This window comes from Mobula hypostoma, chromosome 18, assembly GCF_963921235.1.
Source record: "Mobula hypostoma chromosome 18, sMobHyp1.1, whole genome shotgun sequence".
Classification (NCBI taxonomy): domain Eukaryota; kingdom Metazoa; phylum Chordata; class Chondrichthyes; order Myliobatiformes; family Myliobatidae; genus Mobula; species Mobula hypostoma.
This window is the reverse complement of record NC_086114.1, coordinates 52,602,381-52,627,555: the sequence shown is the minus strand read 5'-3', so window position 1 is coordinate 52,627,555 and position 25,175 is coordinate 52,602,381. Positions and strand designations below refer to the sequence as shown.

General features: G+C 40.6%; 1 protein-coding gene across 2 annotated transcripts in view; it reads right to left on the bottom strand.

Moving 5' to 3' along the window:
• Positions 1-25,175, bottom strand: part of malt3 (MALT paracaspase 3) — a 138,135-nt gene that overhangs the window by 25,053 nt on the left and 87,907 nt on the right. For both annotated transcript variants that reach the window (XM_063070871.1, XM_063070872.1), the window contains exons 11-14: positions 22,756-22,959; positions 15,155-15,332; positions 13,434-13,508; positions 12,029-12,156 (exon numbers count right to left, since the gene is read on the bottom strand). In XM_063070871.1, coding sequence (XP_062926941.1) covers positions 12,029-12,156; positions 13,434-13,508; positions 15,155-15,332; positions 22,756-22,959 — 585 coding nt within the window. The remainder of the gene's footprint in view (positions 1-12,028; positions 12,157-13,433; positions 13,509-15,154; positions 15,333-22,755; positions 22,960-25,175) is intronic.

The window sequence follows — 25,175 nt, the reverse complement described above, 5'->3', positions numbered from 1 at the left end:
CCACTTGCATTGCAGCCTATGCTTGTTCTCTGGGAGTACTAATAAAGTGGCTACTGAGTGCATGTTTGTGGTCTTCTGCTGCTGTAGCCCATCCACTTCACGGTTTGACGTGATGTGCATTCAGAGATGCTCTACTGAACATAACTGTTGTAACGCTTGGTTATTTGAGTTGCTGCCGCCTTCCTGTCACCTTGAGCGAGTCTGGCCATTGTCCTCTGAACTCTCTCATTAACAATGCACTTTTGTTCTCAGAAATGCCACTCACCGCATATTCTTTTGTTTTTTGCACCATTCTCTGTAAACTCGAATCTATAAACTGTAACCCCAAATTAGCAGTTTATGAGATACTGAAACTTCCCCATCTGGCACCAATAATCATCCATAGTCAAAGTCACTTAGATCACATTTACTCCCCCATTCTAATGTTTGGTCTGAAACTCTTGACCATGTCTGCATGCTTTTATGCATTGAGTTGGCTGATTAGATATTTACATTAATGAGCAGGTGTACAGGTATACCGAATTAAGTGGCTACTGAGTGTAGTTACAATTCTTCCATTACATTAAGTGCTTGTAATATGTGAGGGAAGGAAGCATTACATCTCGGGGGTAACAAGGAACACTGACACCACAAAGCCCCTCCTCCATGCCAAATATACCACCCAAACATAAACATATACTAAAATGTGTATGCCAACAAGAAAATAAATCTCAGGGTAGGTATATATATACACACCTTGATAATAAATTTACTTTGAACTTTGATCTTTGATGAGGTAGTCGGTGCTGTTCCATTGCTGAGGCAAGATTAGGGTTATGCAGGTCATTTCAAGAATTTAAGAACTTGATGTTTGTAGGAAAGAAGCCATTTCTGAATCCAGTAGTGTGGGACACAGGGCTTCTGTACCTTATGCCGGATGGTAGCAGTGAAAAGAGGGCTTAACCTGGAAGGTGGGGATCCTTGATGATAGTTGCTGCCTTCTTGAGCCTTCTTCACCATTTGATCATGACACATTTATTATCTCTCTCTTCCTCATTCACCTGTCTTCTCCTTGAAACCTTTCACATCCTTACTAATCAAGAACCTATCAACTTCCGCTTTAAATATACCCAATGACTTGGCCTCCACAGACATCTGTGGCAAAGAATTCCACAGATTCACCACCCTCTGGCTAAATAAATTCTTCTCAACTATGTTGTAAAGGACACCCTTGTATTTTGAGGCTGTGCGCTCCGGTCCTAGGCCCTGTCACTATTAGAAATATCCTCTCCACGTTCGCTCTATCTAGGCCTTTCAATATTCAGTAGGTTTGAATGAGATTACCACCCCTCCCCCGCCATTCTTCAGTGTGTACGGGTTTGTGCTATTCCCACTGAGCCATAGCTGACCCCAGAGCCTGTTGTTGGGAAGCACACATGAACTGTGAGGAAACAACCAGAGGTGACACAATAAATTCAATAACCATAATACAATCAATAAAAGACCACACCAATTGGGCGGACAACCAGTGTGCAAAAGACAACAAACTGCAAATACAAAAAGAAATAATAATAAATAAACAATAAATATCGAGAACATGAGATGAAGAGTCCTTGAAGGTGAGTCCATATGATGTGGGAACGTTTCAGTGATGGGGCAAGTGGAGTTGAGTGAAGTTATCCCCTTTGGTTCAAGGGCCTGATGGTTGTGGGGTAATAACTGTTCCTCACCTGGTGGCATGGGCCGTAAGGCTCCGTACCTTCTTCCTGAGGCAGCAATGAGAAGAGAGCGTGACCTGGGTGGTTGGGGTCCTTGATGATGAATGCTGCTTTCCTGAGACAACGCTCCATGTGGATGTGCACAGTGTAGGGGAGGGCTTTACCCGTGATGAACTGGGCCGTATCCACTACTTTTTGTAGGATTTTCCATTCAAGGGCATTGATGTTTCCATACCAGGCTGTGATGCAGCCAGTCAATATACTCTCCACCACACATCTACAGAACTTTCGCATTAATATTGAGTTTTTTTGCACTAATGTATGGGTTTGCAGTTTTTTCCCTTCAGCGTCTTGTACAAATTTAATTTATGTATAACTTATGTTCTGTGTTGTCTGTACTCAAATGCCTATGATGCTTTTGCAAGTGAGTTTTTCATTGTACTTGTACCTCACTGTACTTGTGAATGACAATAAAGCCAATGTGACTTAATTACATTCTTCCTGCCTCAGAAAGACCCATTTATTCTAACTTTGTCTTCTATGCTATAACCAGCCTCAGTTCATGCTAACACACTTTCCATAATGCCATGAGTACTTATCTTGCTCATCAGTCTATTATGTAGCACACTGTCAAATGCCTTCATCTACAGGTTCCCCTCAATCAACTCTGCTGATTGGATCCTCAAAAAACTCAGGCAAAGTACTTATTTAACGTCTACAATTTGCTTGCTTTTTGTTATCAGTTCCCAGTCTCACTGTCAAGGGATCAACCATATGCTCTAGCTATCCTCTTCCTTCCATTATATCCATTAACACCTTTGCTGACTCTTTCAATTTTACTTGCTAACTTTTGTGATCAGTTTTCTCTTGCCTTCTTAATCCTTTAATGTCTTGCCGCTGGTTCTTGTAAAATTGGCAGTCATCTGGTCTGTCACTAGCCCTTGCCATTTTTTGTGCTCTGGTCTTTGATTTAATATTTTCCTTGACCTCTTTTGTTAACTATAGATGGTTTATCTTTCACTTGGAATCCCTTTTTCCAATTGGGATTAAATTTTCCTTATTAACTAGCTACTTAAATATCTTATCCATTGCTTATCCACTGACCTGTTCCCTACCCTACTAACCCAGCCCACACCTTTTACCTTATTATTAATGTAATAACTGCATCCAAAATTCTACTATAAACACAAGGAATTTTGGAAATGCTGGAAATCTTGAAGAACACACACAAAATGCTGGAGGAACTCAACAAGTCAGGCAGCATCCATGGAAGGGAATAAACAGTCGATGTTTTAGGTTGAGACTCTTTATCAGGACTTAAAAGGAAAGGGGACAAAGGCCACAATATGAATGTGGGGGTGAAGAGTAACAGGACTCCTCCCCCTCTTTACTTTGGCTGCTGCCCCCTTCCTTTCCAATCCTGATGAAGGGTCTTGAACCGAAACAACAACCACTTATTCCCCTCCACTGATGCTGCCATATGACCATAAGACATAGGAAGATGAATTAGGCCATTCAGCCCACTGAGCCTTCTTCACCATTTGATCACGACACATTTATTATCTCTCTCATCCTCATTCACCTGTCTTCTATTTGAAATCTTTCACATCCTTACTAATCAAGAACCTATCAACTTCCACTTTAAATATACCCAATGACTTGGCCTCCACAGACATCTGTGGTAAAGAATTCCACAGATTCACCACCCTCTGGCTAAATAAATTCTTCTCAACTATGTTGTAAAGGACACCCTTGTATTTTGAGGCTGTGCGCTCCGGTCCTAGACCCTGTCACTGTTAGAAATATCCTCTCCATGTTCGCTCTATCTAGGCCTTTCAATATTCAGTAGGTTTGAATGAGATTACCACCCCTTCCCCTGCCATTCTTCAATGTGTATGGGTTTGTGCTATTCCCACTGAGCCATAGCTGACCCCAGAGCCTGTAGTTGGGAAGCACACATGAACTGTGAGGAAACAACCAGAGATGACACTGTGGGCTCACAGTAGGTCCAGCGCCCCAGTGGCCTTGGTCACCTCAACTAGCCACAACTGTCAGGCACTGGCATCACCCACCTACAAGCTCCTCCCTGGAGGGCAAAGACTGGCAGCAGAGAAGTCCCAGAGTTGTCACACTAGAAACATACAGTGCTCCAGGACCCCACTGATCTGCTGAGTTTCTCCAGAATTCTACTGTGTTGTCATTGCTACACGCTAGGGGTATTTTATTAATTCTATCTCATTACACATGACCAAATATTCCTGATAGAGTTATATACTGTCCTAAGAAACACATTCCACAAATTAACTTGCCCTTGCCGTTGGATTAGTCCACGTGCCCATGATGATTGTATTTCTCTTTTCCACAGGCCTTTGGTATTCCTTATTTATGGTCTGTGCTATCCAGAAGGAATAGCTTGAGGCTATAAACTACTTCCATCCCTATCTTCCTACCTTCATTATGTTCACCCAAAAACAAATCTATGTCACAATCCACTCCAACTGCATCAATTCTCATCACTGCACTGATTTTTTTCTTGATTAACAAGCCCACAACTGTCTCCTTTCTCTTTTTGCCTATTCTTTTGCAACCTTGAATATTGAATTACCTGGAATATGAGATCCTAGTCCTGGTCATCTCACAACCATGCCTCATTAGTAGCCATTAAATAATATTTGTTTGTTACTATGTGTGGTCTCGGTACATCTAAGTTGTTACATATGCTACACGCTTCACATAAAGTGCCATAGGTTTGAGCTTAATGCTTCAATCTGATTGGACAGCATTCTGACAGGCTGCATCACTGTCTGGTATGGAGGGGCTACTGCGCAGGTCCGAAAGAAGCTGCAGAGGGTTGTAAATCTAGTCAGCTCCATCTTGTCTACTAGCTTACAAAGTACCCAGGACTTCTTCAAGGAGCGGTGTCTCAGAAAGGCAGCGTCCATTATTAAGGACCTCCAGCACCCAGGGCATGCCCTTTTCTCACTGTTACCATCAGTTAGGAGGTACAGAAGCCTGAAGGCACACACTCAGCGATTTAGGAACGGCTTCTTCCCCTCTGCCATCTGATTCCTAAATGGACATTGAAGCCTTGGACACTACCTCACTATTTTTAAATTTATAGTATTTCAATTTTTTGCACAATTTTTAATCTATTCAATATACATATACTGTATAAAGTATAGTGAATAAGATTTACTTATTATTATTTTTTTTTCTTCTTCTATATTATATATTGAATTGAACTGCTGCTAATTTAACAAATTTCACATCACATGCCGGTGATAATAAACCTGATTCTGATTCAGGAATTATGGAATTGTTTGCCCTTTAAATTTAAGTCTGACCTTCCTTTTGCCCGTCCTTGGTTTGTTAATAGTTTTCAATTTCAGCAACATGCTAAGCAAACCCTAATGAACAATGGGTATTGTTGATGTACAGCAGGCTCTGTTGCCCTGTAACATTGTTATTGGGGGGGAAATCAGTGGAAACGCTGGGAATGACTTTTTATTTGTTGCCTTTATATATATTCTCATATATATTACATAAATGGGTTTGTCTGCTTTTTCTGTTTCTATTTCTAAACTATTTGTAACCTGAGCTTTTTATCTGAAAATCTTCTGTACCATATATAGCAATACTTCCTCTTTATGTATTTTCCCTTTTTCCCTTTTATTCTAATAACAAAAATCTTGCACTCAGTAACACTTTTCATGAGTGCAGGAAATCCCAAAATATATTATGAAGCATTGCTGCCTTTTTTGTTTGCAAGTTCCACAAACAGAAATGAGATAAAATTGTCAAAATTTTCAGGATCCTGAGAAAACATTAAATCCATCACTAGCATGACATCTAGCACCCCAACCACCGCCGCTCTCAATGTAGCTGTCACCTCTGCTGCAATGTTGCAACTGGTTTCAATGTCAGGTCTGAATTGGCTTCACAAACCATTATTGGGCCCCTCTCCATTTGTCAAAGCTGCTAACTATTTCAGGCACATCCAGGACTACAAAAATATATCCCTGCTTCCTTTCTCTACTGGGTACTGTTCCTTGAAAAACCCACTTCCTTGTTTTCTCCACCCTTATCTCCAAAAATACACAAGGAGATCCTGTATTTTAAGAAGAAAAATCAGAAGATGGATTTGTCTCTTCCCTTCCTTCCTCCAGCATCCAAATCAACTTCCTGACTTCCCCTCAGCCCTAGTCCTTCCTTGGTTTCTCTCCTGTACTCTCTCACCACCTCCACACGTTCCATTTATCTGTAAAATACAATTCCTGCCCTCTTGGCTACATTTCTAGTACATAAACCATTGATGACCTAACTTCTTTTCTAGAACCTCATTTTACATAATATTGCTAATAACTCTCTCTCATTAGACACTCTCCATCTCCTTGAAAGATGCCATTGTTGTCTCTCTCCTCAGAAGAACTCCTTGACAGGAGAGTCACACAGCACAGAGGTAGACTCCTTGCCCACCATATCCAGTACGCATCTATACCAATCCCATTTACCTCCATCTGGTCTGTACCCTTCTACGCATTGGTGATACCTGTCAAGTGTTGAGAAAAACACCCACCTCCATCATCTTCTCAGGACCTGCCTTCCAGATTGTAAAAAAAACTCCTCAGATTTCCTTTGATCCTTTCATCGCTTACCGTAATCCTATGTCCTTCCAACTAATGCCCCATTTTCAATCTCTAGTTCCTCTCCAATTTCTCCAAATGTGTTGTAAGCTTCCACTTTGTTCTATTAAAATCTGAACACTCTCTGAATCAAATCTTTGTTTGATTTTGTGATAGGCCTCCATCCTATCATAACATCCAACAACTCTGATAAGGCAAAATAACAAAATCAGATTTATTATCACAGATATATGTCATGAAAGTTGTTTTGTGGCAGCAGTACAGTGCAAGACAAGTTACAATAAAAATAAACAAACAAGGAAACAAATGGTGTGAAGGACAAATCGTGAGGTAATGCTCACAGGTACATGGACTGGTCAGATATCATGGCAGAAGGGGAAGAAACTGTTCCTAAAACACTGAATATGGGTCTTCAGGCTCCTGTACATCCTCCCTGGTGGCAGTAATGAAAAGAGGGTGGTGAGGGTTGTTAATGAATGGATGCTGCTTTTTTGGGGCACAGCCTTTTGAAGATATCCTCAGTGGTCGGTTGGGAGCTTTGTGCCAGTGATGGAGCTGGTTATGCCTGCAATCCCCTGCGGCCTCTTTTGATCCTGTGCCAGGCAGTGATGTAACCAGTCAGAATTCTCTCCACCACGTATCTGTAGAAACTTGCTACTTCGGTGACATACCAAATCTCCTCAAACTCTGAATGAAATATATTGGCTGGTGTGCCTTCTTTGTAATTGCATCAATATGTTGGGTCCAGGATAGATTCTCTGAGCTGTTGATGCTGAAGAACTTGATGCTGCTCCCTCCCTACTGCTGCTGATCCCTCAATGAGGATTGGTGTAGGTTCTTCGGACCTCCCCTTCCTGACACTATCTGCAAGGTTGTCATTGCAACACCACTCTACCAGCCGATCAAAACTGAGTGGCCACTTTATTAGGTACACCTGCACACCTGCTTGCCAATGCATATATCTAATCAGCCAGTCATGTGGCAGGAACCCAATGTATAAAAGCATGCAGACATGGCCAGGAGGTTCATTTGTTGTTCAGACCAAACATTAGAATGGGGAAGAAATGTGATCTAAGTGACTTTGACCATGGAATGATTACTGATGCCAGAAGGGGTGGTTTGAGCATCTCAGAAACTGTTGATCTACTGGAATTTTCACACACAACAGTCTCAGTTTAGTGAATGGTGCAAAAATCATCCAGTGAGCAGTAGTTCTGAGGGCAAAAATTCCTTGTTGATGAGAGAGGTCAAAGGAGAATGGCCAGACTGTTCAAGCTGACAGGAAGGTGACAGTAACACAAATATCTATTTATTACAACAGTGGTGTGTAAAAGCGCATCTCTGAATGCACAACCCGTCAACCTTTGAAGTGGATGGGCTACAGCAGCAGAAGATCATGAACATACACTCAATGGCCACTTTATAAGGTACAGGAGGTATCTAATAAAGTGGCCACTGAGTGTATCTCGCCCGTTTGCCTTCTAGTCGCCATCTGAGATTCTGACAACTGCGGTATCATCAGTGAATTTATAGATGCTGTTTGGACTGTGCCTGGACACACAGTCATGAGTGTAGGGAGTAGATCAGTGGGTTAAGCATGTATTCTTGAGGTGCGTCTGCATTGATTGTCAGCGAGGAGATGTTATTACCGATCAGCACTGACTGGTATCCTGATGAGGAAGTCAAGAATCCAGTTGCAGAAAGAGGTACAGATGTCCAGGTTTTGATTAGTACTGAAGTGATATGGTTTGAACTCTTGTTCTGGTCTATCACCTCCTGACTGGCTCTTTTCTATCTATCTTATTGCAGCTGGAGAATTCCTAGTGATGGCTCCTCTTTCCATTGTTGCACCATTGCCTCTGGTGTCCCACAACTTCTGTCCTTGCATGTCTTCCTATCTTATTGCCGTGTTGCCCCTCAGGATCTATGTGGGCGATAATCACTATCAATCAGCTTTTCCTCACCACTACCTTTCCTATTCAGCTATTGTTCCCAGTCTGTGTAACACCCTGGCCCAGTATGGTAGAAATTCTGTCCACTTAAAGATTGGATCAGCCAAATTCAAAAAGGCTTCTTGTATAAATTTTGCATCATTTTCATTTGGTGTATAAATATTCATGACAGTCCATAATTCGGAAAAAATTTGGCAGTGTATAATCACATATCTCCCCGCAGAATCAGTTATTACATTTTGTAGTCTAATTGGTAATGTTTTATTGATCAAAATTGCTACTCCTCTTGCTTTTGAATTAAATGAAGCTGCAACAACACTTCCCACCCAGTCTCTCTTTAATTTCTGATGTTCTGTTTCTGATAAGCGTGCTTCCTGCAAGAAGGCTAGATCTACCTTCATTTTCTTAATGTGTGTTAAAATTCTTTTTCTTTTCTCCGGTCCGTTAAGCCCATTAACATTAAAACTCAAAAAATTCAATAGGTCAGTCATGTTTCTTAACAAAGTTACTCCAATCTAAAACATTACCTAACATCTCAACTCTCATAGTTCCTTGGGGAATTTCTTTAAACTTCACCATGTTGCTATGTGTCTCCCCCGACCCCCAATCATCCAGGCAAAAAGAAAGAAATAAAAGATAGATAAAATATAAAAAGAAAAATAACAAAATACCTCCCTACTAATGTGAGTGAAAAAAACCCACAATATTACTCCCCTCCGTTTTGCGGGTCATGGCTGTCGCCATGATTGCACACATGAATCCCGTAGCGATTGATCAGTATTCTTCCAGCTTCCCGTAACAAAAAAAATTATATATATAAAATTTAATGTCACTTTTCCCAACTAATATTCCTCAAACTTTTACATTTCTTCCCCTCTATCATATAATTAATAATATATTTATATATTCTTCCGCCTTTAAACATCCACCAAGTCTATTCCCTTTCCCAGCCTTCATCCTTAATCCATCTCGCTCCCCTAGATTTCTTCTTGTGTCTGGTGAATATTCAAAGATTCTCACACAAACTCCTCCGCCATCCGGTAATCATTAAAAAATCTTTTTTCTCCGCTGGCCAAAAAAATCTTCAAGATTGCAGGATAGTGCAGTATAAATTGATAACCATCATCCCATAGGACTTTTTTCACTGGGTTGAATTTCTTCCTTCCCTTCAAAAGTTCATAACTTATGTCAGGGTAGAAAAAAATCTTGTCCCCTTCGATCATTAATGGTCCTTTTCTATTCCTGGCAGCTGCCTGTTTTCATTCCACTAGGTGTAACGCAGTCACTTATACCCAAATTTGTACACAATCACATTCACGTTAGCCTTATACTTATTGAATCTAGGCTAAACAATGCTTTCATATTAAAATTCTCAATATTGTTAGCAATCTCAATATGGTCCACTCTTCTCTCCTATCAGATTCCTTCCTCTCCAGCACTTTATCTTTCCCAACCAACTGGCTTCACCTATCACCTTTTAACTATCCTCCTCCTCCTCCCCACCCCCACCATTTTATTCTGTCATCTTCATCCTTCCTTTCCAGTCCTGGAGAAGGGTCTTGGCCTGAAACATCGTTTGTTCATTTCCACAGATGGGGCCCGACCTGCTGAGTTCCTCCAGCATTTTGTGCATGTTACTTTGGATATCCAGCATCCGCAAAAATATTCATCTTTATGGTTTGCAGATCCACTGCTTCGGCTGCTAAAACTCTGGAATTTCTACATAAATTCCTTCCCTCGGCTTAAACCTCTTCCAGAAAGTCTCTTTCTGACCGTGCCTGTTGTCATCTGTCCTGGTATCTCTTCAGGTAGATTGGCATCCATTTATTTTCTCTGTGATTAGATTGGAGCATCGAGGAGCTTTCTGTGCTTATATTAAAGGTGTCATACTGTATATATAATTTCATTGTTATTAGGTCTTTTCCATCAGATTTTCTGACTCTAGACACAATGTAGTTTGGGGGACAATGTTGTGCATAAAATGACTGCTCAATTTTCTCAAATAATAACAAAATATCCTCATTGGTTGTAGCTTCCTGAAGTTGTGAAAGATGGTGATTCTTTTCCCATTTTGTATTTTCAATTAAAGGACACCTTGCTTTAAAGGTCAATTCTATTCAATCAAGAAGCTGGCAGTGAGAGTCTGGCTGAACTACTATAGTCCAGGTGATTAAAATTGGAAGATAACACCTGAGGGCAGCTTCTTTGAGCTCATGCGTGAAAACAGCTTAATTTCTTCCCTTTAATATTTTTATTTTCCCTTTTCAAGGTGAACGGAGTTCTGTCAGAATCCTTGATCTACAGCTGCACTCAAACTGCAGTTCTTTATGGCATTGGGTCCCGCACCTGGGGCCCACTGACTGGCTGAAAGATGCAGGCTAGAAGACGCGTTTTCTTTTTTTTCTCTCTCTCATCAGCACCCACCACCCGAACAATAGCAAAGCCCGAAAGAGGGACCATGATCTGCAGCACAACATGGTTTGCTGCCAATTCTCGAGTCAGAACACTTGGAGTAAAAGTGACGCAGCAGATTTCAACACCGTAATCAGCCAGTTGTTTTGTTAGGCCAGTCTTTCCTCTCACTTTATTTGGGGGGGAGGGCGTGAAGGGGGAAGAGAGAAAGCCTCTGGCGTGTCGAATTGTCGAGTGAACAACTAGCTTTTGTTGTACCGCATATCACGGTCTCTCTTTGGGGGCTTTGCTATTGCATGCTTGGAGGGTGGTGGGTGCTGAAATAAGTGGAGGAGGGGGAGGATTGGCACTTTGCAGCTGCTTGTGCATGGGAGAGGGAAGAAGGGGGCTTTGGGGTTCTAACATTTTCAATGTCACTCATTCTTAGGGGTACTCTTTCTTTTCTCGTGGATGTCTGCAAATAGCAAACATTTCAGGTTGTTTATTGCAGTTACAGTTTTGGTCAGATGTTACAGTGCTTTCTAAAGATGATACACACAGCAATATACACTAGTGGAGGGAACTAATATGTACGGTAACAGATCATCGTGGTTACGTTTTAAGCATCCTGTTGACCTTTGAGTCTCATTAGAATTACTCAATCAGAATCAGATTTATTATCAATGTTTTAAATGATGTGAAATTTGCTGTTCTGTGGTAACTGTACAGTGAAAAGATACAAAATTATTATAATTACTGTATACCCTTCCAATAAAATGAAGAACACCTTATCATTTTCTGGTTATGCATTGTAGATGATGAAAAGGCTTTGGGGAAGTAAGACGTGACTCATTCACTCCAGAATACCAGTGCATTAATCTACTCTTCCATTCACAGCATTCAGGTGGGTGGCCTGGTCATGTTTGACACTCTGACTGCTTATAGTGGGGTTTTGGGGACAGTATAGCCTTTGAGTGTCAAGGTGGTTTGACTCCCCTTTGTTGGAGATTTTCAATCATTTTCACTTGTATGATATGAATGTGAATAATTACTTTCTGCTCAAGCCTGAGAGTTGCCTTGAACTTGTTGCACGCGGGCATCTTTGCTTGACTTTCAAAGGACTAATGAACAGAACTAATGTAATGCAGCCAGTGGTGAATGTCCCCACTTCTATCCTCTTCTATAAAGGCAGCTGGAGGTAGTTGGTCCGAGAGATATTGAAGAACTTCTGATTTAATATCTTTGGACAGAGATGATTGGATTCCAACAAACACAACCCATGAATAAGCAGTACATCATGAATAGAGATGCAATGAGTTTCCTTGAAGGGAAGGACCTGACTTACCCTCAGAGACATTCTCCAAAATCTGAGTGACTTTCTCTTTTTTGAGAATATGCCTCTTAAGATACTTCATAAAGATTCCTGAGCTGTGCTCACCATCTTGTACCTCATAGGCTTCTGCATCTTCACACCTGCAATTACAGTGCGGGTTAAAAGAATTAAGTTTTTCCTCACTATTTTCCATTTTTCCTTCTCGTCTTCTTATCTCTTGAAGGACTACTTGTGCTTCTACAATAGAGTTGCCAACACATTAGCCACCAACACAGGAAGGTAACAATTGTTGTGACTAGACACCAGCTAGATTGATGTTATTGGTGGGTATCTGACCTTGTTAATTTTAACAGATGCATATAGATTTTATTTGTTGGTAAAAAGAGAAAGCAGAATGAGTGTATTTTAGTCAAACAGCTAAAAATGCTGAAAATATTCAGCAGGTCAGGCGGCATTTGTGGAGAGCACAGTAGAGCTGACATTTCACGCTGAAGACGCTTCATCAAGAACTGGAAATGTCAGCTATATTTCTCTTTCTACAGATGCTGCCTGACCTGTTGAGCGTTAAACTATTTTCTGTCTTTATTTCAGATCAATAGCATCTGCAGTTTTGTTCTGATCTTTGAGTACATTTTCCTGTTGAGAAACTACTTTGGTCACAGTTGTCTTTTGATCTCAACGCGAGGAAAATATTGTTCTGTATCACCTTAGGCATAAGGGATTTTCTGTGAAGTCTCACGAATGCAAGTATAGTTACTCAACCACACCTGAGATTAATCAGCAGTTTCTTTTGACTAGTACTGTTCTACAGTTGTCAGCTCTCCCCTGACACCTTGTCTAACTTGTCACTGAGTCACAGAGCTTTCAAAGAAGATTAGGAATAGTTTCTGTGTCCTAAAAATTTCATTCAATTCAATAGACTAGATAATATCACTTAATCGTCTATGGAACATCTCAATATACAGTATAACTGGGATACCATATTTCCCATAGTAAAATAATTACTTTTTAACAATACTCTTGTTAACACTGGATCAAAGTGCCAGGTTTTAAAGAGTGGGAGAGAGGTGCATAGGTTTCAGAAAAGAATTTCAAATCTTGAAGCCTTGGCAACTGACGGAACAGAGTGCTAATGGTGAAAGATAAATGAATAAATTTGAGTCAAAGGAACGTGGTGACTCCAGGCACAAATAATTCTGCAGTCTTCTTCAGTTCGAAAGGTCACACTCTGTGAAGAGGGAGAACTTTCTGTGGCTGCATTCAGAAGCTGATTGGGAGGGGTGGCTGAGAATGCAAGAGAGAGAGCAACTGAGAGAGGAAACAGTACAAGTAAAACAGAGTAAACAAAGAGAAAAAGTGATCGAAAGAGAAAGAGGGAGTGACTTTAGACCCTGAAAGGAACTGGGAGAATACTCACGTTGCATATCCATAAACGATATTCCCCGTGGGAGCAAGTGGCTGTAGACCTGAGGGAAGGTAATCCTGATTGTACCTGGAAAATAAATGTAGGATTCACTGGAATAACTGGAGTCTCTCAAATGTGTTAATGTTTCTAACGTGGTAGAGTGGCTAAACTAGAAACTGCAGCCAGGGCAGGGGGCAAGTTGTTGCCGCAAGGGCTTGTAATGGGTGGCTAATGGCACAGAGATAGTGGTCTGGTGGTATAATGGGTGATCTTTCTTTACTATTCAATAATGCTTAATGCCTTTTATGCACACTTTGAAAGGGAGAATAAAACCACATCTGTGTGAATCCCTGCAGCATCTGGTGACTTTGTAATATCTGTCTCGGAGACTAACCTCCAAATATCTCACAAAATGATGAATCCTCACAAGGTATCAGGCCCTGATGGTGCACCTGGTAGGGCATTGAAAACCTGTGCCAACCAATTGGTAGGATTATTCAAGGACATCAATCTCTTAGTGCTGCAGTTCAGAAGTTCCCACCTGCTTCCAAAGAGCAAACAAAAATGCCCAAGAAGACCATGGTGAGCTGTCTCATTGACTATTGGCCAGTGGCACCCACATCTACTGTGATGAAGTGCTTTAAGGGGTTGGTCATAGCTAGAATCAGCTTCTGTGATTTACCTATCACTACAATAGGTCTACAGCAGATGTAATTTCACTTACACCGTGTATCGCAATGCACTGCTGCTGCAAATCAACAAATTTCACGATGTATGCTGGTGGTATTACAACCAGATTCTGATTCTGGGTGAAAAAAGGGGATGAGTGAATGAGGGACATAGGATAACAAATCCAGCCCCCAAGCAATCAGGGTGGTAGGTTGGTTTCTTTTTTTTTAAAATGAGTCCTCAGTTCTGAATGCAAAATAATGATACTGCAGCAACCATTCTCATTTTATGGAGGCATGGATTTCATGAAACTGTCCTGATATTGTGGGGAAGATTCACGTCACCAATCATTTTACAGTGTTATCCACCATATTAGATATTAGCCAAATGGGTATTTATGAATAATATTGTAGCTAATTTCACTTCTATGTTTTAAAAAGTATAATAAGATAATTCACTCAGTGTGATTGGGTCTCGGCCCGAAATGTCGACTGTACCTCTTCCTATAGATGCTGCCTGGCCTGCTGCGTTTGCCAGCATTTTTTATGCGTGTTGCCTGAATTTCCAGCATCTACAGATTTCCTTGTGAGTGTGATTTTAATCTTCATTTTAGAGCCACTGTGTTATAGATTTACACAGCATAGAAACCCTTTAGCCTTCAGCCCAACTTTGTCCACGCTGGTCATGGTGTCTGAATTTGGCACATATCCCTCTAAACCTTTCCTATCCATGTACTGTCTACATACCTTTTAAATGCTGAAATTGTCCACCACCAGTATTTCCTTTGGAAGCTGGTTCCAGATACCTACCTACCTCTGTGTAAAAAAACTTGCCTCTCAGGTACCCTTTAAATCATTCTTCTCTCACCTTCAGCCTATGCCCTCTAGTTACACTCACCAATCCATCTTAGCCGCGACTCTTGTAATTTTATAAACTTCTGTTTTCATATGCACACATTGCTTCTACCACTCTTTTGTTGAATGAGGGGTCCTGACTGCATACATAGTCGTTTACAAATTTTTGAGGCATGTATCACAGAGAAAGAAGAGGAACTGCAGCCATACCATTTCCTGCACATATCCAGTAGGAGGACATTGAGGGCCGTGTTCTTCTCTTGCATCCTGCACAGGATTTTCTGGACATTGATGCAGTTCTCTGGTTTGTACGGATTTGGAGCATTGACCGGCACCATGTAGTTACGGCCTGCGCATTCATAGCCATGCCCAGCATAGTAAAAGAGAGCTGTTGAACGAAAACCAGAAAACATATATAAACCATCTGCAGTCTTTTTACTCATATCAACCCATAAGAACCACCTTCTTTGGATATCCTCTACCATCTCCCTGACTTGCCAATTTTAAAAATAATTTAAAAATCTTCAGCAACTCAAACTAGAGGACACAGTGTCCAATAAGTATTCCTGTCTAATTTAACAGCAGCCATAATTCAAGTTAGTAGTGCTGCTTCTTGATAATAAATTTAATGTAGGTGATGGGATTCCAATGTAACTTACATGATATAGAGACAGAGAGATTTAGAGAGTGAAACATTAGACAGTGGATTTGGGGATATGGGGGAAAACAGGGAAAGAGGGTTCTGTACAGTGTCCATATTATTTGTTCAGCATCAGATGAGTATTGTATCATCTGTATAAATATAGCATCAATGTATACTCCAGACCAGGAATTCCCCACCTTTTTTATGCCAGATTGGGAATTCCTGCTCTACACTATGATGATGGGAGTGTAACACGTTCTTTCCACTTTCGCAATGACATTAAATAGTGATATATTAGAACAAGATCAGACCACTGTTCATTAAATTACATTAACAACTTCTAACTTCCAATATTCTTGGAATTTCATCAATTGTCATTTACTGCATAAATGGTCAAACCATTTGTCACTTACCCTGTGGTCGTTACATAACTTATTCAGTAGTTGAGCAGATATTAAGCAAAAGGAAGATCTTTTCACTTTCCGAGGGATTTGCAGTGGTGGTAAGAGATTGCAAAACCAGTGTCACTAATATTTAATTCAGGCATAATTTCACCCATTTTCCCAGGTATAACTTATCCTTTACTAACTCACGAGTTTACCCAGCTTCTTTATAAATACATCTAGCAAAGCACTTCAGGGCTGCTACCACTGGGTGTATCTACAGTCTTGGCATCCTGATAGAACTATACACCTTGGAACTCTAAAGGTTTTATACAGAGTCTCAAGTAATTTATGAAAGTCTTTATAGATTTTAGAACTGAGACAGGTCACTAAAGGTAAAAAAGTAACCAAAGACTTTGCATGTACATGATGCCAGCACTGCGTTAACATCCAATTGCAACTGTCCTGAAGTCTGAAAGAAAATGAATACATTTTCAGGGAACTTGGGTCAAAGGCTTATTTAATATCAGAGAATGTATACAGTATACAACCTGAAAATCATACTCTTCACAGACATCCCTGAAACAAGAAACCCATGAGTGAGAGTAAGGAGTTATGCTCATAAATAAGGTTAGAGATGGCTTTTGTGAATCATCAAAAGTGGTGTAAAAAACCTGGGCTGCTTAGCTTTTTCTTTGTTATATATAAGATGTATTTCCACGCATACATGATCTGGAAATTTCAGCTATAAAAGTTGTTGTAATGCCAATAATGTGTCTATCCTCTTAATGGACCTAACCTTTGTATCTCTCAGTGGTGTCTGTTAGAAATAATATAGGGCTCCTTCTCTTCCTCTGTGCCGGTCTCCTTCACTACATCCCCGTTACCAAACACGGAGGTGAAACTCCGGCAAGCCAGAAATAGTACATTCCACTGCCCTGACACAGGCTGTTGCTGCCTCTTGTATCCATCACTCAACTGACGCCAATGCTGACAACGAATGGAGCAAGTGGACAGGGCGCACTCCACTGCATGCCCCAGCCTCTCCGACTTGGAAAAGTTAAGCTTTCTTGAAATAGCTGTTGTCCACTAATAGCTAAAACCTGACTAATTTGCCAAGTTTACAAAAATTATCATTGCTGACACTACTTAATTAAATTTTTCTCCATCACCATTTTCCAAAGGCAAGCTGCCATCGTGTGAGATAAACTTGTTCCTGTAGTCCTTACCAGCCCATCACAGCAGGAGGAAGACGACAACCAACAGAGCTGGTTGAAGAACAGTCTGTGCTTTAATCTCTCTTTGTGCCATGATCTCTCTTTTCAGGGATGAAATAGTGGGGAGAAAGAAAAGAGGCCACAGTTTCTTATCTTTTCAATTATTCATCTACTGCAGGCTTACTCTGTGGATGAGGCAAGTCTAATTGGAAGCACATATTTGACGACATGCCTTTATCTGCATTAGGGCAAATCTTTATCAGACTCTGAAATTATCAACCAATCTTCATGATTCAAGGAATGGGCAACAAAATGGTGGATTTCCCAGCAATATCCACATCCCATGTGTGAACAAAAATTAGTAAGAAGTTGGTACAATTTGTGAACCATACATATTCATTTCTGTGGCATCTCCAATGTATTGAAATAACCTGAGAAGTTTCGTAGGTGCTTTGCACTTGCTTTGTTCATGTATAGAACACATTATATTCCAATGTGCTGCTACAATCTCAATTTCATCATGAGTGATACTTTGTAAGGAATTTAATGGATGTAAAGTGGTTTGGGATGTTCAGAAGGTGAGAAAAGTACACTATAAATTTCAATATCTTATCCATTTTCAAATATTTGGTTTTAAAAAGACACCTGTGTGGCTTTTTGGCCAAGAACCTCTTTCCACCCCCTCCTGTGTACTTTACTAGACATTTCTTTTTTTGCATGATTCCTTTCCAAATGTCAACCACCAACTCACCTTGACAATTTGAGAGCCTGTGGACAAGTCTCCATTTCTAATCTATAGATTAATATCAACACATCACTATAATAATTTTAGACCATGACTCAGTCCGTAGACTTCTTGGAAAGTCACCTCAAGGTCTGTGTCAAAGCTCTCCATCTGCTTCTCTCATTTTCCATTGCGCACATTGCTATACATAGAGAGGTATGCATTCATATCTTGGAAGTGTGGTTAATGGGCTGTTTGTCATAAACTTTTTAACTGAGCAGCATGTGCCTTAAATCTGGCTGAACATGTGACAAAGCTGACACGGCACAACAAGGATAAGCATTCAGTGGATGGGAGTCTTGGAAAGGGTCTAAATATCACAGCTTCCTGCTTCCTGGAACCTCACTTTGAGCTAACTAGAATCAAAACCTCACAGAATTAATCTTGAGTTCATCTTTGACCTTCTGTTGGTGAAGCAGCAATCAAGAAATTGATGGTTGGTTCTTTGTTGAAATATAATGGATATTAGCTTAGCTTTCGACACTTTCATAGAAAACTCTGGATTCAAGTTAAACTTCAAAGTCTTTAGCACAAAATATAGGCTAATAGAATACTGCAGCAAGGAGGAACCAGTACATGATCAGCAGGATTCTCTTGGTCTGAAAAGTCTACTGTTAGTTTCCTTCCACAGATGCTGCCTGACTTGCTGAGGTCCTTTTTGTGTTGCTCTTGATAATGGCCGAATAATTTACCTTCATGAAACTAGTTGAAGCATAACTATTGGCCACGACATCAGTGAAGAATTCACCAACTTTATTCAATGTAATACAGTGGGATCTGCCACATTTCAAACAATAGACAGAACCGTGGTTTACTATCACACCCACATGATGGTACCACCCCATACCATGCCACATCTGTTTAATGTTGCACCAGGAAATTAGCGTAAGTTTTGTGCTCAATTCTCAGAAATAGGATTTGAAAATTCAGCTTTAAAACTGACATGAGACGCTTGGTGCACACCATGCATTCATTACAGGTAGCTGCCCTACAAGGGGCACAATATCTCTGCAGCTTGACTGCATTTGGCTGCACTACTCATGAAAGATGCCTGTTTTAATTGTTAAACATTCTGCAGGAACATGAATCGCCAGGTAGTATACAATGATACGGTAGCGTAGCGGTTAATGCAATGCTATTACAGCTCGGGGCATTCCAGAGTTAGGAATTCAGTTCTGCGCTGTTATGTAAGGAGTCTCTGTTTGTCTTTCCTGTGGAAAGCCTGGGTTTTCTCTGGGTCCTCCAGTTTCCTCCCACAGTCGGGAGGAACCAATCTGAAAATTCCTAATTTGGACTATATTTCAGTTTTCTGCAGAAAAACTAACTTATACCTTTATACCGAATAGACTAGATTACTGCAAAGCACTTTTTACTAGCCTTCCAAAGCAATCTATTGAGAAACTTCAATTCCTTCAGAATGCTGCTGCTAGACTTTTAACCAAAAACAGGATGAGGGAATGTATCACTCCCATACTATATACTCCTGTATCTTTTAGAATTGATTTTAAAGTCTCTTACTTGTTTTTAAAGCTCTTAACGGTCTGGGACCAGAGCACATCACAGAATTGCTTTCCTTTCATAATCCAGTTCGAGCTCTCAGGTCTTCTTCCACCAGTCTCTTAAATTTAAACAATCTCATTCAAAAGATAATTGGCAGGTCAGCTTTTATTGAAATACACTCCTAAACTGTGGAATTCAATACCTAACACTATAAGGGATTCAGACTCAGTTGACACTTTTACACACCAGCTCAAAAGCTATTTATTTAACCTTGCTTATAACTAACATCTTTCTGCCATTTATTTTCATTTTTCATATTTACACTTTTATCTCATTGTAAAGTACTATGGACTACATCATCTGCATGAAAAGTGCTCTATAAATATAGTTATAATTATACTTCCCTCAAATTGAACTGATGTCGCATTATTTTTGTTTATTGTGTTGTGTAAATTATATATAATTTATTATAAGTTTATGAAATTTTCATTTGTCATGTTTGTAATGAACTGCTGCTGCAAAAGGCTAATTTATACCCAGGCTATGTATGACAATGACAATAAACTTGAACTTGGACTTCAGAAAGCACAAAGGAGCTATAAAAACAAATTTATTAAATTAAAGTTGCCTCATATTCCACTCTGAACTTCACAATATTTTGCTTGATAATGTTCCTGAGAATTGTTTTGGAATGTGATACGACGTCAAAGACTCTATATAAATAGAAGTTGTTCTCACTGTTGTATTACATTCTGGAAATAGGAAGCATCTAGAATGAGACAATCTGCTGCCTCCTACCACTCTGCAGCCAATCAAAATGAGCTAGAATTGGGCGACATGTTAGTATTTGTTGTTTTACTTTGGTGTCAAGGTCTCCAGTGTCAAGGTCTGTGCTTATTTTCCAATGGCAATTTCCTAGCACAGCTACGAACATATGCTTCTGAAACAGAGTGGTTTGAATTACGGGATCTCACCGTTTCACAGTTCACATCCATTCATGCTCCACACATTCAGACTGCACAGAATACTTGCACCCCTCATGTTCCAAAAGACCTGCCATTCACTTTCAAGTCATGGAACTTTTCAGCCCTGTCAAATCATGCTGCATTATCTGAATGTAAGGCCCACCTGTACATGACCAGATCAGGGACAACTTGACTTTGCTAAAGATACAATTCAATCGTGAAGAAGGCATGCCTTCATTAGGAATTTGAGGAGATTCAGTATGTCACCAAAGACTCTTACAAATTTCTACACATGTACAGTGAACTGATACGTTCTGACTGGTTGAATCACAGCCTGGTAAGGAGACTCCATTGTGCAGGATCACAAAAGGCTGCACAGGGTTATAGAGTCAGCCAGCTCCATTACAGGCACACCCCCCCCCCCCACCCTCACAAATCAAGAACATCTTCAAGAAGTGTGCCTCCAGAAGTTTGCATCCATCACAAAGGACCCTCTCCATGCATAATGAGCCCCTTTACCATTACTACCATGGGAAAGGTGGTACAGGAGCCACAAGACCCACATTTCCATGAACTCATGAACACTAACACATTATTCCTTTTTTTTTGCACAACTTACCTATTTTTATAACATGGTGATTTTATGTCTTTCCCCTGTACTGCTGCCATAAAACAACGAATTTCATGTGATACAAATTAGCGATAGTAAATCTGATTCTCACCATAGAAGTAGAAAGGACTAAGGAAATGTTACGTTCCTGCTCCGAAGAGAACTATTTGGCATGTTTCCAAAGACATTTACCTTCTCTGAGGTGAACTTCTCTTCCTTAACAAGGCATTTTTTTTATATGAGCAGGAATCAGCGATACTTGAAATACGGACAACATGAAGGAAAAAAATTTTTGTAGTTCTAGCGATGTATACAAGGGACGAAAGGCTGATACATTGAGTCATTCAACTGCCTCCAACCACCAATGGAAATCGTGTTTGGTCGTACAAAGTGTATCCTGTACAGAATGCCAGTCCCTCACTCTGTGTCCTCTTCCCTGAATATTGCTTACTGAGAATTACTAATCTGCAGTGTTATTACATGCATGGTTAATCCATTCAGTTGGCATTCCCATGTGCTATTTTAATAAGGACTTTAGGTCATTTAATTTAAGAAACTGATGTCTCTGATATAAAAAATATATAAACACGAGAATCCTACCCATACTCACACATCTCACCCACTCTCCCAAACACCCACCATTCTGAATGAAGATCTAAAGTTTAAATCCACTCACTGTCATCAGTCTGGTTATAGATACCAGGCGAGACAATCCTAAATATGCAAATTGTCAATGCTCAGCAGTACGATCTGTCATCCTCATTGATTTCAACATAGAATCAGAGAGAATTACAGCACAAAAGGAGGCCAATCAGCCCGTCGTACCTGTACATTAACAGTAATTAGAAACTATCACTACTGCCCTTTTGCTTCAAAACATAACTGAGCTTTAAAGCTGCAACTGAAATTTTTATAGTATTATTATGGGCTGAAAATTAACTCAGTACCACTTCTGATGCCCACTGCACTATAAATGAAGACATGCTCTCATTAATTAGCCTTCACTTCTTCTTCATTAAAAGCAAATATTAATCTAAAAGCTATAGGGTGTAATGAAATTTAATATAGTTTATATTGTTTGTTTATTTACTATTTATTTATTGAGGAAACCGTGCAGAATTGGCCCTTCCAGCACTTCAAGCCATGCTGCCCAGCAATCTCACAATTTAATCCTACCCTGATCAGGGCACAACTTACACTGACCAATTAACCCACCAACCGGTAAGTCTTGGAACTGTGGGAGGAAACTGCAGCGCACAACGGCAGGAAATGAACCTGGGTCGCTGGTACCATCAAGTATAGTGCTAACAACTATGCTACAGTGCTGCCCTGCAAATCTATATTACTGTCTATATTTTCTGGTTGTGGTTGAAAACAAGCGTTCAGAAAAGGTAAATACTTGTTTTGAAACTATTCCTGAAGATCAGAAAGCATTAATGTATGAATACATGCAGACCACATACGAAAATACAGTAGACCAATAGATAGAGACTTTTAAACATAAGGGAGACTAGAGACTATTCCTCAAAGCAGAGAGCTCCCAGTAATTAAAACAGTTTATAAACCACAGGACACGAGGTACTAGAAGTCCAAACTGGAACAAGCAGCAAAATAATTTTAGCCAATTGATATCGTTCTGTTCACAGGATGAGGACATTTTAAACATTTTTCTTGCTGATGTGGATCAAGGTTTCCTCATAATCACTCACCATATACACCGCTGTCCAGGAGCTGGAGGAACTGTTTGACTGCACTTTGCATCTCCTCTTTGGTCAAGTCCAGCAGGGAAACTACCCGGAAGTCCAACTGCTGCAGAAGATTTGACAGTTCAAAAACATCCATCATGGTCGCTACCAGTTTGGGATGACTTACATAGTTCATATTCCCAATCAGCAACGCCACTTTGTCAGTTGCTGAAATACAAAGGAGAAAATAATGTTGGATTGGTGCTGTAACAGCTACTAGGAAGAGAAAATCATGGGCTGAGGGATAAAGCAGGTGCAGCGCCTTACTACTTTGAATCAGAAGTTTGTGGGTCAATTCTCAGTCCACAGATTTGAGTACCAAATTTAGTCTAAAGTCTGCTAAATTTTCAGATGAACCAATAAAACAATAATATATAGCCTTTCCGGTTCATGTGAAAGATCACAAGGCAAAATGTAAAGTAATGTTGGGAACTATCCTTCAATAGAAAACATTAGAGAGGAATAAAGTCTTCTTGGGCTTCCAGTCAGGTACAGGTATCAATTTTAACCAACATTTCCCCTGGCAAACACTGCCATCTTCATCCAGAATGATGTCTAAGCATGTCTAGTCCGGTGGTATTTATACCCCCATAGTCCATCCCTCCTGATTGGTTAGTCCTCAACTGCTGTTCGCTGTCCCATCCTGTTTACAGTCGTACTCTAGGTGGTACAACGGAAACCTGACTAGCTCGATGCCTTTTGCATCACTATTAGGGACCTCAATCAGACTTATTTGAAGAAATCTCATCTGTGCGCAATTACCATCAACACCAACACCAACACCAGCAGGACCAAGGGTCCCAACACAATCAATCACTGTTTCACTATGATCAGGAACGGCTACCATTCCATACCTAGAATGGACTTTGGGAATTCTGATTATCTGGCTGTCCCCCTCCTACCTGCACACAGGCAGAGGTTCAACAGCAAGGCATCAGAGGTAAGAACAATGAGGTGATCACAAGGAGTGGCTACAGGACTGCATTGAGTCAATGGACTGTGCATGTTCAAGGACACATCAGAGGATCTGAATGAAAATGCCACGGTTGTTATGGACTTTACGAAGATACTTGTGGATGAGTGTGTCGCATAAAATCATTCAGAGTCTTCCCCAACCAGGAGCTCAATGATCCAAGAGATCTGTAAATACCAGTGTCCACGCCTGGCGACCAAGGGAAGTACAGGAGATCCAGCTATGACCACTGGAAAGCCATCTCACATGCTAAGTGGCAATTCCAGACTAAACTTGAATCACAGGAGGATGCATGACAACTGTGGCAGGGCTTGAACGCTATCACCATCTACAAAGCAAAACCAAGCAACATACAGCAAGTGACAACAAGGTTTCGCTCCCAGATGAGCTCAATGCCTTTCATGCTCACTTTGACCAACAGAACATGGAAGCAGCTTTACAAACTCCCACAGCACCCAACAACCCTCTGATTTCAGTCTTTGAGGATGACGTGAGAGCATCCTTCAGGAGGGTGAACCCACAGACAGCATCTGGCCCAGATGGGGTAACTGGCCGTGTACTAAAGACTTGTGCTGATCAACTGGCTGAAGTGTTTACTGATATCCTTATCCTCTCGCTTTGGCAGTCTGAGGTACCCACCTGCTTCAAGCAGGCTTCAGTTATACCAGTGTCCAAGAAGAACGTGGTTACCGGTCTCAATGACTATCATCCAGCAGCACTTACATCCACAGTGATCAAGTATTTTGAGAGGTTGGTGATAAAGCAACCAGGATCAGCTCCAATTTGCCTAGCATCACAAAAAGCCAGCAGCAAATGCCATTTCTGTGTCTCTTCACTCAACTTTGGAATATCTGCACAGTAAAGATGCATACATCAGAATGCTCTTCATTACCTACAGCTCTGCATTTAACATCAACATACCCTAAAAACTAATCAATAAGGTCCAAGACCTGGACCTCAATACCTCCGTGTACAACTGGATCCTCGATTTCCTCACTTACAAACCCCAGTTCAGTTAACAATATCTCCTCTACAATCACCCTCTGCACAGGTGAACCACCAGTCCAACCTCAAAATGGAACTTCAAACACAAAATTCTTGGCACCCTGATGGTACCAATGATACAGGGGGAAAACATCTTACAGCAGCCACTTTAGTTCCCTTTTCTCTCTGTGTACTGCTAAACCCTCCTCTCTTCACAATTTAACCCTTTCTTTTTGATGGTGTGGATACTACAAACAATGAGTATCCCAAACCTGTTAGTTGTGAAAGCTGTGACAGAAATGTAGGCTGTTTCATTCAATCAGACGTGATGTAGCAGTTACTAACAGCTCATTGATCTCATCACTCCTGCACTCTGCTGAAATGTTATTCTTTTATTCTCAATGCCTTGTCTCTAGTTCCCAATTTC